Source organism: Camelus ferus, chromosome 11 (genome assembly GCF_009834535.1).
Source record: "Camelus ferus isolate YT-003-E chromosome 11, BCGSAC_Cfer_1.0, whole genome shotgun sequence".
Classification (NCBI taxonomy): Eukaryota; Metazoa; Chordata; class Mammalia; order Artiodactyla; family Camelidae; genus Camelus; species Camelus ferus.
Genome location: NC_045706.1, coordinates 56944750 through 56962916, shown reverse-complemented (window position 1 = coordinate 56962916; position 18167 = coordinate 56944750). Strand labels below are relative to the sequence as shown.

General features: G+C 37.9%; 1 protein-coding gene across 11 annotated transcripts in view; it reads right to left on the bottom strand.

Moving 5' to 3' along the window:
• NRG3 (neuregulin 3) overlaps window positions 1–18167 on the bottom strand; it is a 937576-nt gene that overhangs the window by 100420 nt on the left and 818989 nt on the right. For 7 of the 11 annotated variants that reach the window (XM_032491607.1, XM_032491597.1, XM_032491602.1 and 4 more), the window contains exon 4: window positions 7955–7981. The exons of 1 other annotated variant lie outside the window; for it this stretch is intronic. In XM_032491607.1, the coding sequence (XP_032347498.1) occupies window positions 7955–7981 (27 nt within the window). The remainder of the gene's footprint in view (window positions 1–7954; window positions 7982–18167) is intronic. 3 more of the 11 variants (XM_032491598.1, XM_032491605.1, XM_032491606.1) reach the window with 1 other exon arrangement.

The following is an 18167-nucleotide window of genomic DNA, read 5'->3' as shown; positions in this document are numbered from 1 at the left end:
ACCCGTGTTCCTCCTTTTTCTCTCCCTCCTGCTTCCTACTGCCATCTCCCCACTGCAGGAGCACTTTTTCTTCCTCCATGTAAAGATGTCCCCAACTGTTCTAATGAGATGTGGGTGCTCCCTCCTCTCTGTTCCTTTCTCCCAGGATTTAGCAGAGTACAGTCCCTAAGACCCTAGTCCTATGAAATGTACTCTTCTGGAAAAATAATTCAGAAAATGTTGCCTACTATAATCTTCTCTTTGAGATTTATAAATAGAGGGAAGCATACCAAAGGCTTTGTGAAATCATGCAACAGAGGTACAGAACCTCGTTATTTCCCACGTGTATGTGGACTCAAACTCTGTTTATGCATGTGAGTACAAACCACATATTAACATCTTGCAAATGACTGAGAAACCCCATCTTGCTTTTTGTAAAACAGAAAATAAAAGAAACACCCAAACTTCAACTGAAGTCCTTTTGGCACTGAGCTGCAAACACTGGTTTGCCAGTCCGTCGCACACACTGAACCGTGAACTTGTTGAGAGTCTGTTGTCCTTGCCTTTGTGTTGCTCTGTCTGGCACGGGGCTTGACCCTCCGAAGGGGCTCCACACATTCTGACTGGCTGAGCCATTAAGAGCCTACGAAGCGACTCTCTGTTTCTTGAGAAGAAACAGTATTGCCTTCACTTTGTTGCATCTTTAGATATTCCAACCATCATCCATTTTTTTTCTCCTATTGCACAGCTTCATCCTGACTCCTCAAACAATGGCCATCGGGAATTGGATATCAAGGTCTATTTGTTATTTAACCTCTTTGGGATTTACTTTCCAATGACAATCTGAACATCTTTGTTGCTCTCTTTTTCACATTCTTCTTTTTGCTAGCACAGTTCAGAAGATCTTTGGAAGCTACTCTCAACTAATGCACGTTTTAGATAATTGACATATAAATGTAATTAACTTGATACTGGTTAAGATCTCAAATTCTGTTGACAATCCACAAAACCAGTCCTTTCTGTTAGATCTTAATTCAATCTGATAAAGTATAATCACCCTTCATAGAAAAAGTCGCACACACTGAATCGTGAACTTGCTGAGAGTCTGATGTCCTTCATAAAAAAGTTCAATAATTTTGTGAGTGTCTAATTTATGTCTTTTTTTATTCCCTTAATAAAAATATTTCCATAGAAGCAGCCAGAAGCTCCACTCATGGATGATCTTGATTCTCCATATCGTATTTTATTGCCCCAAATCCACCTACCATTAAATTGATATAACCCATGTTTCACCATATTACAAAAGAAGTTGATGAGAATGTACCCAAGGTTTTGCTAAGGCTAGATATTCATTACCTACACAGACGCTCCCAATTTAGTCATTTACCAGTTTAATGAAAATTATTCATTAATGTAATTAATATTAATGTAGCAAAAATATAGTGGTCCTATGTCAGCTTTCAGTGAACAATCCTGCTTTTTCTAATAGTTCACAACAAATACATTTCTCAGTGTCTACCTACAAAACTTCATTAACCAATTCTGGAATCCAGTCTACAAATGTATTTACAGAAATGTCCATTTTTCTCCTTTACAGAAATCATAATTAATACAGCTGCATATTTTCCATCTCTTGCTTATAGTCATTCCTCAGAGAAGATCACGGAAATCTTTTAATCCTGCCTGAAAATTCTGTCAGAATTTAGTTTATCTGACTGAGTAGTCATGACTTTGTTTAGAGATTTTTACTTCTAACCACTGTACGTACCAATATCTGCTAATGTCCAACGTTAGATTAATCATATATGTAAAGCCAAACACTATCCTTATACTTGTGGCTAAGGAGCCTTCGGAAAAACCAAACAAATCAAGATATCTCTTCATTAAAAAAAAAGAAGCAGAAAGTAAGAAAGAAAAGAAAGAAGGATGGGAGAGAGGGAGGGAAGGAAGGAAGAAGACTTAGAGATGCATGTGACTGAGAGAGCTAAATTATTAACTCTTGTACTGAGACTTATAAAAATTCATAGTGTAAAGAGAGGGAGTGGTCACATTGCTAAAGAGAAAAATAAGTGAGAAAACAAGATTACTGAAGAGTTCTTTAAGCAGCATTTTGGGAAATCATCGAAGAGACGGTTGACTCACTGCACCATCTGGCGCAGATCTCTCATCATAGGAGATGGATGTGTAAGGGTGTTATACCCCAATGGCACTCAACAGTAGAGGCACCCAACTAATGGCACCCAACAGTCTATAACCACCAAGAAACCTTCAAATGCAACACAGTATCTATAGATTATTCTACATAAGAGGCTAAAATTACCAGCCAATGTGAGCCTTTTGGTACACATGGCAGTTAAAATTCTGAATGTAAAGCTATAGACTGGCATCTGGTTCATTTTAAGTTTTTTTTATAACTTGGATAACGTGAGTTACCATCTAAGACTCTTATGACCTCATGGTAGTTGGAAAAACATTACTTTTAAACTTTGGGACTAGATACAGAATTGCATTGCCACTTGAAACATTGCCAGATTGCCAGAGTACAATCCCGTGGGTAATCATGAAGCCCCCACTGTCTTAGGTGCTCAGCAGCTGATTCCCCAGTAGAATCCAGCAGGTCTGGAGGAAGACAGACTTTGGTCCAAATCCAGTATTCACCACACCCTTGCTCTTTGGAGGAGATAATTCATCTACTTAGACCTCAGTTCTGTCATTTATAAGATAATGATATAAATAATTCCTACCTTTTGCATTTTTTTGAGAGTTCAATGAAATAATATAGATTCGGTGGCGTATGTTAAGCATTAAATCATGTTAACGTATATTACTCTGACACCTCCGATTTCTTATGTGGTTTAATATAAGAAAAACTAAACAAATACTCTTTTGAATTCATCTCCCTACACAAACACACATACAAAGACATTTATCCATAAATTGCCATTTTATTTTATAAGAAAACACAATATATTCAAGTGAACAAAATATTTCTGTTCCAAATAAGTCTAATTCAGAGATTTCAGCCTAGAGAAGGGAGATCCTCACTTCCATAACCCTAATGCCATTTCACAAATCAGGGCATACACAACTCATTTGATTGACATATTGACATATGTTAGATTTAATTCATTCAGAATAAGCAGTGTAGCATTATGGAAAGTATCCTTACTTCATATCAACCAAACAGAATTAGAACCTGGTCATTTCTCATGAGATTATCTTCAGGGCTTACTAAAGTATTCTAAAACTATCTTTTTCCATGAGGAGATGAAGAGGTACTAAATATATGGTAAAGTTTAAATTATGAACTTTCTCAGTTCTGAATCTATACACATATTTTAGACCATAGATATTTCTAAGCCTCTTCTTCAAGAAAAAATATTTTTCTTTCTTCCCTTTCTCACTTCAAATTATAAAGATTATTTTAAATATCTTTTGAAGATTTTAGTTAAAAATTTGACTTTTCCCAAGTTTTATAAAACTTGGGCTTATATATGTTATATATCTTTTAATTTAAAAAAATTATACCAGATTTTACTCAGATTGCATATATTATGCTATCTGAAACACAACATCAAATCACAAACAAGACATTTAACTGACAGAGTTCATTTTATTTTTCCAGATGAGAATGAAAGAAATTTGCCTAAAATATCTCTCACACAGTCTTCAGTTCTCCCTGTGGTTTGCTAATATGTTTGCAAATGGCACTGCACCTGCTTTTATACAAACATCTTTCATACCTAAAGCATCAAATGCATCAGGGCATTGTCAGAGACATAGCTGTGTAACAAATGGCTCAAGTGGATATAACGAGATATGCTCCATGATTGAGCACTTGACATAGTAGCGAGATGTTTCTCAGATGAGAAATCCCTCTTCATGATCAATGCACCTTCCAAACTTGGCCAGTCTGACATGCCCTTTGGCCATCTGTCTCGTCTAGATGATTGGTTGGATTTCTCACACAGCTCAATAAGTACTTGAGCTTACAAAGAAGTTTGTTTCTTCCATCACCTGATTTAGCCACACTGTGAGGGGAAGTTTGAACACCTGACCTTAAAAAAATCTCAATTTTCCCTCATGTGTACATGAATGAGTAGGTTCAATTACAAATTCAAAAAATATTTTTTCATTATTGTTTTAGTATCAACTCTTTAATTTTAATTTTTTTCACAAACACAATTTTGTATTGTCATTCAACTTCAAATGTCAGTTAGCTGTATTTTTCAACTGGTATTGTATTTCAGAGCAGCATTTGTTGTTGAAATTTCCATTAGTCCAATCCAGTAGCATCATTAGGAAAAATTCATGAATATACTTAAGGAAAAATCCATTTGAATACTGGCAGTTTAATGGACATTGGGTTTGGCATGGTTTATTTATAGAATAATTAGTCTTTAAAATTAATAAATCAACTCAGAAAAGCTTTTTGGTTAAGTGTCTTTACTGAAGTTGATGTCCTCTCTTCCGTTCTAAAGTAGTGTCACTAGGGAGCTCAGAGACCCAGATAGAGAGACTGAAATAACAAGGCTCACACTAACGTGGAAGCAATGGGGGGCTAGTTTAGATTTGGACTACAGCAACACTTGGTACAGCTTATCCACATTGGCTGATACCCAGCTTAAATTTCTCCACCCCTGGGAAGATGTCTCTGAATTTCCCAAGCCCATTTAGTGGCTTTTATTTTTATTTCTTCTTTCATTGTATTTTGCCTACACTATTTTAACAGCACTTATTATGCAACCTCAGTTATGTGTAGCTTTCTCTATTTTTAGTTTCAGAGCCTTTGGCCATTAAAGGGATGTAGATTATATACCTACATATTCAATATTTTATACATTCAGCATATGTAAATATGGTAAGTATATGTTGATTAAACAATAGTAGGATTCTTAAAGCATATGATTTGGAATTCTCTGTTGCAACTAAGAATTTATTCAACTTTATGAGATTTTCAGGTTTTGGTCAATAGGAGTGCACACAGACATGGCCATTGGGAGTGCAAAGACTTGTGGGAAAGACACATGTGCTTCCGATCATCACCTTGTGATCTATGTTTCAACTTGAGGGAGGATGAAATTAACATTGCTCAAAACAAGAATGAAGAGATTTGAGAAAAAAGGTATTCTGAAATTCATTCAGACAGAGCTGGCACTGATTACTTACAGGCACCCTAATAAACCACAATTTAATTTGTAGAAATTATGCCTACATTTCTGCTTCCCAGCTTAATTTATACCTAGAGATGTCATATTATTGGGACAATACCATCGTCCATGGAACAAATTTTACTCATGTGGATTCTAACATTACAAGTTAAATCTGAAAATATTTATCCCCAAATCAACAAACAGAACATATTCGTTAAAGCAACCTGTGGGGGTAAACAGTGTCTAGAATTAGTGAGGTCAGTGATGGTGGTTAACTTATTGTCTATAAACCTATTCACCATTCCAAATAATCCTTTAATCCTTCATTATTTCCCATTATCGACATGCACACTAAGTAAACCCTTAACTTTGAGTTGTTGCCCAGCCTCTTCCCTGCAAGGCAATCTCTACTGCTGAAGCCAGACATTCACACAGTGAGAATTCATTTCCCGTGAGGCTTTTAGCTCTGATTTGACTCCAGCTTTTAAAAGACTCATTGTAACTTCAGTTAGTCTTGAGAGTCATATAAATGAAGTACGCAATAACCTCTTATTTTTTCCCCTACCAGTAGCTAAATTATTTTAAATGTTTTAAAACAGACCTCTTCATAACATATCTTTGGTGTCATACCAAATCATTGTACTATAACGTATTAGTCACTGAAAGTCCTCAGGGGAAAAGCCCCAAAAGATGGTGACTTGTCCATTTCTTGACTACTGGTGTAGCAATTTTAGTTTCCGGCTATACTCTTGTGCTGTTTGAGGCGACTTCAGTGCCACCCACCGCCATGCAGTGTTTCTTACATCTACAGTCATTCTACTACCTAACTTCTGGGGCCTCTGTTCTCTGAGCCTGCAATCACCACAGTTCAGTGGAGCAAATTTCTCTATTGATAAGGAGAAGTACCCTCTACCCTCAAATGACTGTTGATGCTCCAACGTCCATGATGTTAATCTCCACCATCGTCAGGAAATGAGGAAAGTACAAACCACATATCCTTCTCAACAACTGACACTCTACTGCGTGACCATGCTTATAATTTTCTGTAATCCCTGGCCCATGTGACTACCACGTCCTCTTCATACGAACAGCTTGTCTGAGCATCCCCAGGGTGACTACTCACTGACAGCCATCCTTTCTTCACTTCCTTCCACACCTACCTTATATTCTACAGTGCGTCATTTTAATATGATCCTGAATTTCATTGCCCTTATGAGATTTCATCACTTCTATCTAGCAAAACCCCAAATCTGCAGGAATTGAGCTGTCTGCTTTTTCTACGATCTAAAACCCAGGTGCTAGAGCCCTCATGAATAATATCTCACAATAGGAAGATCAACTTTAGTATAAATATGCAATCACTAATCTCTAGTTAACCCTCAAAACTTCCAGCAATATGACTCCCAACTTGACACCTTCTCTCAGATATATCAAAAGCACCCAGAACTTGAAAGTTCCCAACCTAATCTGGAAACCATCTCCCGTAAATCTGTTACTCTTCTAGTCTTCTTTTTCAGAAAATGAGCCCACGTTTTATATAAACATCAAAATTATAAACTCTGAAGTCATCCTTCATAAGCTCCCTTTTTTGACCTTCAGCATCAATTCCTCTCAAATATTTGTTGATATCATGTCCTAAATATCTTATCAACTTTTTCCACATCTTTCTTCCACTATCACACTACTCCAAGCTAGTACTATCTTGCCTGGAATAGGTATTAAGAAACTTGCAATTTTATATTTATCAGCTTTATCACCTAATTATCATCTGTAAACTTACTAGACTCTAAGCGCCACTGAACCAGGTTTTTGTCCATTTTTACTTACTATTTTATCTCTAGCATTTTGCCTTTTTTTTTTCCTTAGAGTAAATAATTGATAAATACGTTCTGAACGAATAGGTGAACGAATAAATGAATACAAGCAAATCTGTAAATATTATCACAGTAAACATATACCTGTATAAAACAAAGTATTCGTATCTATATCATATAAGAGAAAAATCTGAAGTTCAACAAAAGCCAATCAAAAAGAAACTATAAATTTAGATTCAAATTTGGATCTCAAGTTCACTCACTTTAACTCCTGAGTATCTTTCCATTTTAGCAATATGATGCCTAGCAACACTCTGGAATCTTCCCCCACCCCCAACCCCATTTTACAATAATATAGACTCAGAAAAATGTCTGATTCTTCATGTAATTATCTATGAGTATAGAAAATAATTAGTGTGAAAGGACTTCTAATCCTTTTAATAAAACACCATTCACTGCCAAACGTTCAAAATAAATATTACAATTTTGTAAATGGAAATATCTATAGAGCCCATACTGCAAAATTAAGATTGATACCAAAGTGCATCCAAAGCCGTCATCATGCAGAAGGAAAAAAATTAGAGCAGAAAGTAACAAAAACTGACGTTTTTAAACCATCACCACTGTTTTCCATCATTTACTGAGTGTGTGCCATCTTGCAGACATTGTGCTAAGCAATTCATATGTGCAGCAAAATAGGAATTATTATTATCCCTATTTAAAGATAAGAAGATTGAGAATTAGAGCGAACAAGCAAAGCCAGGAGCCAAATCAAACTTCCGTAAGAGTCCAGAGCTGCACTTAACATTAAATTGCCTTCCCAGTAAGCAGTTAAGTCTTTCATTTTGAGCCATTACTTAGTGAAAAATCAACAGAAACATTTTTTGACTACTATTAGCATCTGATAGTGAGACATTTCAATTATAATCAGATGGGGAAGGAAACACTATGTACATGATCAAACTTGGCTTTTTCCAGATATTTAAGGAGCAAATTGTGTAGTCTTACCCATGAATTCAATCCCCAAGTGGTCTGCTACATCGAAGTCAGCATGTAAGAAAGGGAAACAGAAGAAGAGAGAAAGATTAGAAAAAATTCCACACAGAAATAAATGCTTACAAGACTGGCCTTTTAAGGCAAAAAAAAAAAAAAAAAAAAAAAAAATCGTGTCTCAATTGTAACACCACATTTGTTTGCAAAAGATAATTTATCATTTGCCCACAATTAGGGGTGCTGTCAACACTGACTGGTATTTCCCAATAGCCTGGAATTATATTGCCAAGTATGCTAAGTATAAATGTAGCCCAAAAAATAGGAAAGAAAGAAAAGAAAGAAAAGAAAGAAAAGAAAGAAAAGAAAGAAAAGAAGGAAAGAAGGAAAGAAGGAAAGAAGGAAAGAAAGAAAGAAAGAAAGAAAGAAAGAAAGAAAGAAAGAAAGAAAGAAAGAAAGAAAGAAAGAAAGAAAGAAAGAAAAAGGAAAAATCAGCTATTCACACAAAGAATATCTGGTACTAAACTTATCTTCAGGACTCATGATATATTACGTAGAATAATTACTTGTTCAACACAAGCTTATCTGAACCTCTACGTAGGTAATAACATGCAGGTAAAAGAACTTCTGCATGACAGGTCTTAACCAGGCACTCCTCACCTTGACAAAAAAAAAAAAAAAAAAAAAAGAAATGATTTTGGATTTTTTTCCCCTTTATTTTTTTAGGTGAGAAAACCATGCTTCAGTGAGACTAAAAATCTTACATGAGGCAGATCTAGGGCACAAATCCAGTCTATCTGACCCTTTAGTCCTACGACTGTTAAACTTGGTGGCACTTCCTAGCAAAAGCAAAAGACAGATGTGCTCGTGTCTGTTCGCTGTTCCTGTGGCCAGCAGACCATTCTGACCAGCTAATGTCTTCTGTGATGAGCAGAGGGAAAAACTGGGCCCTGCTATGTCCAGGCATTCAACCTGAGTTGCTTACTTCAGTGGTGCTTTCTTTTAATCCTTGTTATTCACTTACATCACTTTTAAAATTCGTTGCATTATTCAATGGTGGTTTCTGTGGTAGTAATGTTTCTTAAGTGAGGATTAAAAGAAAAAAAAAGTTTAACTACAATTGTGTCGGTTTCCAGGACAAATTTCTGGACTTCCTCTTACGAGTTCTCTATTTAGTAAGGATTTTCTTTTTTAAAAAAATACGTTTAGTTATCTTGAACATTTCAATGCCTTTCTTATTTGTAAATGACTCATTTTTAAATTCTATTTAAATTCTGTTCTATTCTATATACCATATATATATATATAGCATAAAATCTGTTATTTTAATAATTTTAAGTGTGCCATTCAGTGGTATTAATTACATTCACAATGCTCTCTAACCATGACCCAGATATTTCCAAAGCTTTGCCATCGCGCCCAAGAGAAAGCTTACCCACTAAGCACTAATTTCCCATTTTCCCCTCCCACCCAGGCTCTGGTAACCTCTAATCTACTTCATGTATCTATGAATCTGCCTGTAAATAGTTTATTTTTAAGTGACTAGGACCTATTTTAATTGAGAAATTTCTCTTATATAAAGACAGACAGTAACAATGTTTTTAAAAAGTAGATGCCTTTCTTCCTTTTCATGGCATTTTTTTTGACAGCTTAATATACAGTATGACAGATATCTAACACTTTCACGACAAGCAGGATTTTTGTTCTCAAGTAATTCAGAAATCAGTGGGAGCCCACAGCAGAAAAAGCCCTGGAAATCCTTAGCGACAGTGCTGTAGTGGAAAAGCAGGCAATGTGCATCGGATGGAGTGGCCAAGGACCTGTTAGCTTGCTCTTGGGAGGAAAAGAATGTGCTTTGGGAAAGAATGGAAACTTGATTGTAGAAAAGTAGGAAAGACAATGTTTGGGTTCCTGTGTGAATAAAAAGCTTCATGATTGTGTGCACGTAGGACACTGGAGAGAGATTAGCATTGTGGTATTTTAAAGCAGGGATGGGGGTGAGATTGCCTTATCATGAGACTAAAGGAAGAACAACAACAAAAAAAAAAAAACCAAAAAGATTGCGAATAAAAAAAGACTCTTGCATGCAGCCAGAACAGGCATTTGCCCTAGCCTCGGGGAACAAGACTTTCTGGTAGAGCTGAGATGGTTCAGAAATGGTTGGCTCTGCACAGTCTGTTTCGCTGGCAAGTATAACCCATGGTCACTCTTCATTCTTCCCACAGCCTTGGCTGGTCCACCTCCATGTGATAACGGAGAATCAGGCTCTGTGAGCCTGCAGGTTGCACTAAGAAATGAGTGGCATGCTTGATGAACTTGAGAGCAATCTGAATACTCTAAACCACGATGAATTCACAACCAGCACAAGAAACAGAAATCCGAATCTGAAAGTTATTCGAACACCGAAAGGTGTTAAGTACACGTCTTAAGAAAAAGGAAACCTGTCTACTCAACGCAGCAGAAGAGTTACATCTGATTATACGAGTTGTAATCCTCAGAAATACTATCAAGCAATGTGGCATTCATAGTCTTAGATTTTGTAGGGAAATTGTTTAATTTTTATAAAAACGTTCACGAAAACTGATAGCACTGAAACATACAAATAAAATGTCAGATCTTATTCAAATTTCCCTTTCTCTCTCTCCCCCCTCTCACACACACACACACACGTTTCCATTCTTTTATTAAAATACTAAACACTGTGATCATTACTGCAGGTTTAAAGATACTGATAGGCTTTGTTAACAGACAAAAGGATCTGTGAAAATCCACGAAGAGCATGACAGAAAGGCAATTAATTTTGTCAACGGAGTCACTCACAGAACGTAAACCACAAGATTTCTCATAACCCTTCCCCAGCTGTTTCTTAAAGCAAACAGCTTTCCTGGGGATACTCAGGCCTGCGTGAAAACATCAAGAGAAATGTAGTGAGAATGAATCAATTCATGATTTACTTATTCATTCACTCAACAAACCAGGTGCCAAGAACTGCGCAGATACTGGGGTAAAAGAGGAGGTGCGTAGCTTAAGCCAGAGCAGTTTGCTTTTCCGTATGGCATGTATTCGAGTGTACACTCCCCACCTCTTTCACAGTTAGATTTACTTTAACCACAGTTCTTTTGGAATATTGCACCGTCTGATGATACAGCAGTGGCTAAGCTGTCCTGAGCGCTTGCGAGATGCCAGGAACTGCTTTAAGCGTTAACTCGCAGAAAATTACAAGCTCAGGATGGGATCATCCTCATTTGACAGGTGAGGACCAGAGGCACAGACAGGTGGACAACCTCTCCCACAACCACATCGTTGGTAAGTGGTGGAAACACAGCTGAGCCTCAGCGGCTTGACTAAGCAGTCCCCAGTCATGCTCAAGAGTATACTTGTGCCCTCCCGATGAAGAAAAAACTAATTCTTACAAGATCATCGGGTAATGAGACGTTCAGGGAGGAGTTACTTAATCCACGTGCGAGAACAAATTGTTTTCAAGTGTCCTCGGGCACTGCAGAAGCACCACTGATTTACTCGCTCACCCTGAGCTGACTGATGAAGTCCCCAATATAAGCGAGGCAGAGCGGGGTACCTTCTCTCCAAGGAGCCAAACTGGCAAATTATGAATATCTTTTCATTGGTTCCTAGGGAGATTTCTTCATAACGAGCCTGGCCTAATTGAAGTCATTCGCTTGTATATACAGTGAGGAATATACAGAGTTGTGTCTGAATGTGTATCAGACATTGAACCAAATAATCTTCAAATTGGCAATATATTTAACAAATGCCAGCAGCTCTCCTGCAGACCTGCCTGAAACATGCTTAAGATTTTAGGGTTGGGGAGGTGACTGGGGAGACAAACTTGATATTCCAGAAAGTCAAAGACTCCAGGAGATTCAAGGCCCGCATCATGTTTTCAAATTGTCCATGATTCCTTGCGCGTGAGTAACTCGTATTTATATGCGGACATACAATTAGGGGCTACCGAGAGCTCCCTCAATCTGGGCAGAATGAGAAAGAGTAAGAAAAAAAAAAAATTCCTTGACTGGATTGCATCCTCAGGGCGAGATGAGACACATTGCTGTCCAGCCTGTGATGAGGAACCCGTGCGATGCGGCTCCAGGACAATGCAGCGTGAATGTGGGTTTCAGTGTTACTCCTATATTAAAAGTAATTGAGCCAGGCAATTGTATCAGGACTAGTCCCAAATGGGATGATTTATACCCTTGTTCCATGAGATGTGGAGAAACATGTTACATGAAAATATTGTTCTGTGCTCTAAAAAGTTAAAAATATTGGCTTCAAGTTGAACAGGCTTCTCCTCCACAAAAATTCCTGAAGGACTTCATAAGTGTGCCAAGACTCTCCTGCGGGGGATCTGGAGGCAGTCATTTCCAACTTGATGTAACCGATCACCTTGTCATGAAGCATCCCGTGGAAGCAGTGATCTATGGCACCCGCCCTGGGAAATACATGCCAGGTAAGTGTGGAGGACACTAGTCATTCAGCCCTAAAATATGCCTGTTACAAATGGTTTATCTTAATAACTGAACTGAGTTCCATCTCTCTGTAGATTCCATCCTCAGATCCTTGTCAGATGACGCTTCAGTGGTGACACCAGAGATGAGGTCCATCTCAACTAAGAGGTCTCAGCTGGATTTATGAAGATGGTCAGTTGGGTCCTGAATGTTTGCTGGCCCCTAACCCCTGAGCTTATCATTCTCTAGTCGTTTCTGGAATCACTGTAAACAGATACATTGTCTCGGGCTTCAACAGTGGGTCCTGATATTCTGCTTGATCCCAGATAAGATCATGGACAAGGTGATGAGATGTCACACATCAAGACATTGTCACGTGCGTCTCACTGCATTATAACAAGACAGGCAAACTCGGAAAGGCTAGGGTAGAGTCAAAGCTTTCCGATTAGGAGGGCAAGGGCTGAGGGTGGACCTGGTGGTGATGGCTGAAGGAAGCTGCTTCCAGGAGCAGTACATGGGCTCCACAGAGTATGCACCTTTCCAAAAAACTAGGGGGTTATAGGATGGGGGAATACGGCTCCCCACCAGCTACCAGAGCATCTATCTGTGCATTAGAAGGACATGGCACTTGGCTGTCACTTGAATGTGACAACAGGGAACAGACAACAGCCAGATCCGAATCCCTCAGGCTTTCAGTCTGTCTGCAAGAGTGGCAGGAAAGGCCCTTTCTGAGTACTGCGTGCAGCTCTATCACATTGCCCTCAAAGGAGAGGGATGTTAGCATCTGATCCTTTTCCCAGCTACTTAGTGCAAGAGTTTGGACACGAATGCAGGTTAGAGTCTTAAGTCCATGCTCCCTCCATTAAATTATGCTACCTTTAAACGTATAATTTTATTTTTATCAGCGCATGCATATTTGATCTTAAAATTTATACATCTTCTTGAATAAAATTTGGACAGTCAAAAATCACATTAGTAAAAAGAAAATGATAGCTCTCTTATTACTTGTTTAAAAGAAATTCCTGATAAATTTTTATTCTAGTTCTTTCTAGTTCTCTCTCTCTTCATGTAAAATAAACTGAAAGTCAACTTTACCCCAAATCACCTTGCATCATGTGCCTAAGTCAGAGGACTCCTGTGGCCATTCTAGCTCTCTAATCCCAATTTCCCTCTTTCCTCTCTCACATGAGAACTGACAGCTTCTTCTACTGTTGAGAGTAAGCCCCGACATAATTACTGTGCCCAGCCTCACAACAGACAGGTCATCAATCATGGAGAAACAAAATCACTTTTCCGAGAAAGCACATAGCCCCATTCTCCCTTCCACGGGCCTCGTACTGACACATGGCCTCTTAATTTTTCCTCTCAAAAGCTCTCTTACTGATTTCTGGTGAACAGCGACACCTCTGTTTCACATTCTCCTCTCATCCTCTAAAGAAAGATACCCATTTGTATCAAAGGAGGAGAAGCAAGCTGGCATGAAGACTGTCCATAGGTTCATGTAATGCAAACTCAAGATGGGCATCTGGTTCCATAACATTAAATACCAAACTCAGAGTTACACTGAGGTTTGATGAGTGACTATTTGTTTAGGCTGCTCCTCATCGATGAATGTTGCCTAAATAGCTTGTAGAATTTTCCAGTGAAAACATCTTGGAGCATTAGACTTCAGTCTGATTTCATGCTCACCATTGAAGAATTCAATAGAATTACTATTGCATAGAACAATTCCTCATTCAAAAATGCTGCTTTTTTGGTTCTATCATTAATGATAGTACAGTTGTACAAGTGGAGGCACTAGGGGTTCCTGCTTCTGAAACTCTCCAGTTTTTCTTATATTTTATCAACCTTCTCAGCTTCCCATGTTTTCTCAACGGGCACATCTACACACATTATTTCCTATAACTTTAAAAATCAGCCTATAAAGTAGCTGAAGCCCATCTAGTAGCTGAAGAAAACAAGCTTCTGTGAAAAACTAAAAGCCATATTTATAGATTCCTATATTCCGAGGGTGGAAAATATCTTCAGTCCCAGGAGTGAAGTGTCATTTCTGTTGCTCACTGATTTATCCCTCCAGACTATTAAAGTCTGACATTTCATTGATGCTCAATAAATATTTATTAAATGAATGAAATGCCATCGGAGTCAGCCCCTTTGCCCAACATATGTGATATTTTGAATTCCTTTGGGGGCATATCTGGATGTTTTGATACTGAAAAACAATACCCATAAATGTTTCTAGAATTATCCCCCTCAAATTAAAGTACTACATTTAATTACTACTTAACATGAGTCTACAATTCTGGAGTCAAGAAAAAAAAAATCACCAGATTAGTATCTGAATGTGTCCAAATTATGCATCTCTTTGTCACATTATTTTTGTATATAATTCAAGATTCACTTGAATAAGTGGTCAATGATCAGGAAAAATATTAAATTTTCCATAGCTGTTCAAATATTATTACATATGCTCTTTAAGGATTTACTCCTTAATAATGTCAAATCATTTAAGGAATCTTTGAAAGAGTTGTTCTGTAAACTTTTATGGGTTGTAACTTTTCAACTTCAATCCATTTTTGTACCAATGAAGACACACAGAAGAGATTAAGGTTAGGAGATGTGAGGATTATAACAAAATAAGAGAAAGTCTACTCAAAAAGGAAAGGAAAGGAAAGAAGTATATGGCAACCAGCATTATATGTATTTTCAGTTGGTATGCTAATTAATTAAAGCCTTTGTTAAATTGTTTTACTACTATGCTTTTAATCATAATCCTAAGTTCAAAATTGCAATATCTTCATGATGAACACTAATTCAGAAAATGATGGACATATTTTAAGAAACACTGCTCTGAATTACACTCCCCTAAGCAAAGAGCAGACAACTAACTCCCATTTCCCAACCGATGACAGCTTTGATAACACGGAGATCCCAAAGAGGTATCTTCTGCTTCCCATCGGCCAAAGACAGAGAGACCAGAGAGAACCATTAACCAAGGGATGTGGATGAAGTAGAAGAGCCTTGGTCCTGGACCAACCGCCCAAGGTATTTAACTGGAACATGCAAATACAGTGATGTAATGGAGCTGGCAAAAAGCCTCATTCATGATAAGGAAGAAAAGAGCCAGTCCACTCCAAGAAAGCAGCAAAGATTCCAACAAGGAGGCAGGTAAGGTCATAACCAGGAAGAGGTAGTTTTAGGTTAGGACTCAGGAAAATGGATAGCTGGAGAGAAAGGGAAATTTATGATGGGCTTGGGTAACTGTTTCAGAGCCAAGACCGAAAACAATTGTGTGTAAATGATGCTGGATGCCGTCAAGAAACGGCGTGGGACCAGACAAGACATTCCTGACACTTTTGTTCATTCCTTTTGGTCACCACTCCTTAGGGGGGGCCCATAATTTGTGATAGGCAGTTGTGGCCTCTGAATGACTGGTCTGTCCATTGTTGATGCCTCTGACTTTGTTTGCTATATTTTGTTTTATGCAAAGGTATTCATCTGCATGGAAAACTATTTGCATTACAAATAGTTCTTCAAATGCAGAAGGTAGCTGGCAATTTAAAGTTTTTCTCTAGAAAATCATTTAAAATACAAAAAAGAAATCACCCCTTTTCTCCAAACTCTCTAAACATTCTGCTCTGCCAGCACTTCCTCAAATAGGCCCATATCCACACATCTTGTGCTTTTATTCCAGCCATTACATTAGCCTTGAATGTCTTTCTTGATGGACTCCCAAGTTCCCAAGTCCTCATCCTACAATCTCATTCTTTCAAGGCTCAGTTCCCCCAGAGGCCATCTCTGAATGCCTGAAATGACCTGCTCCATTTTTCTATGAATGAAAACAGGATCTGTATTTAGGAGTAGCATTATTATGCACTGAATTATAACTCGTAGAGATACATCTATTTCATAACTAATTAGATAAAGTAGGACCTTCTCCCTGCCCCTTCTTCACTTCCCCTTCTGCCTTTCGAATAGCAGATGACAAATAAATATTTGTTAAATCTTTTTTTATAATCCCACCACTTTTCTCATTGATGATATATGGTCTATATGGTCGTGAGTTTTTTTTTAAGTAAATCATATTTATAAACTATAATGTTTTCTCTCAGGCTGTCTTTGCCTCCTAGCCTTCCAGATTTTCCAGACATTTCCAGTAGGTTTCCATTAAAACACACACACACACACAAAGATACACACACACACACACACAAACTCTATATTTGGAGTTACATCGTTTATTCCTCACTGAATTGCGGATCACCTGCAGGGAATAAAAAAAAAAAAAAAGAAAGAGGTAAAGTCTTTTTCTGTTCTACCACCTCAGTGAGCTTAGGCATTCATACAAGTGACTACTTCCATAAGAAGTTCTTATTTTAATGTCTTTAAAAGCAGCAGCAGCAGCAGCACTGGAAGCCACTAGGGTTGCAGAGAAAAGCCTCGACAAGGTTTTCATCTCTAGCCGTCCGCGGCGGCCACGTTCACTGCTGCGCTCACCCTCTGCCCCTGTTCCACAAACTCAGCTCCACCCGCGGAATGAGAGAAAGGGCTTCAACACAACATGCTCTTTAGAGCTCCCGATCTTTGGAAGAACTGCTTCCTCTTGCTCATCTTTTCAGACCAGGTGCAGACAATTCTCCAAGAAGTGTTCTTTCCAGTAACACCTTGCCCTTTTCAATTCTATCTTGTGGTCATTTGTCAGGCCATCTCACCTCCTTCCGGACGACGTGCCCTATATACATCAGGGAGTAAGTGTGCAAAGGATTTCTGTTGACTGAATCCACACATGGGTGGATAATGAATATCTGAATAAACCGATCAATCTATTTGTTTAAATGCACATATTCATAGTGCCTAATATTTGGTACTGTGCTCTGAAACCAACACATAAAATCAGGCAACGGGGAAGAAAATGTGGCAACTCTTTGGCCTCTCTTGTTAATTACATGTCTTTGCTTCGTTCTGACAAGTTAACATGTTCCAATATTGGGGAACATCTTCACTTAATATTTAATGCTGTAATTTTTTTTTTTTTTTTTTTTTTTTTTTTTAGAAAAAGCACTGGCCTGGGGATAGTTTCACAGCTCATGATCCTTATGCTGGATATTTCTATTACCAAGTTTTAAAGTCACATCAATTTAGACTTATAAACCCCTGAACACCTGGGAATACTTGATAATGAGCACAACAGACGACACACTTGGGCTCACTAATGGATTAATTTATTACTTTTGCAGACTTAAAATGTAGCAATAGGATGAAACTTTTTCCCCTAAATGCATAATCAGCTGAGGGTATTATTTGCTTCATTTAAATGCAAAGAACAATTCTTCTTTTGCTACCTGCTTCCTAAATCTATTAAGTAGTTAATAACATAAGGACTAATGTAAGCTTCCTTTATTTAATAGAAATAAGGAAATGGAAATTAAACTGGTAGAGCCTTCTCCCAATAATGGCTTGCCCCAGAGTAGCTGGATTATTCTTTGTAGTGTAAAAAAAAACCAGGGAAAGCTTCTTTAGTAAAATAATGGAGGAAACTATTATCTAATTTTGTCCACAGTTAGCTGGGAACTCAGTGGAATCCAGGTACTTTGAGTTCTGACCCTCATCTTCCCACTACCCGCTTCTATAGCCTTGATTACTTTCTCTATAAGTTTCTTAGATATTTGGATAAAAATAATCACACTGCTGGGTATTCAGTTAGTGATTAGAAAACCTCTTCAAAATGCTGTGCAGATGTCAAAGGCTGCGTATGGGTGAATTTTGAG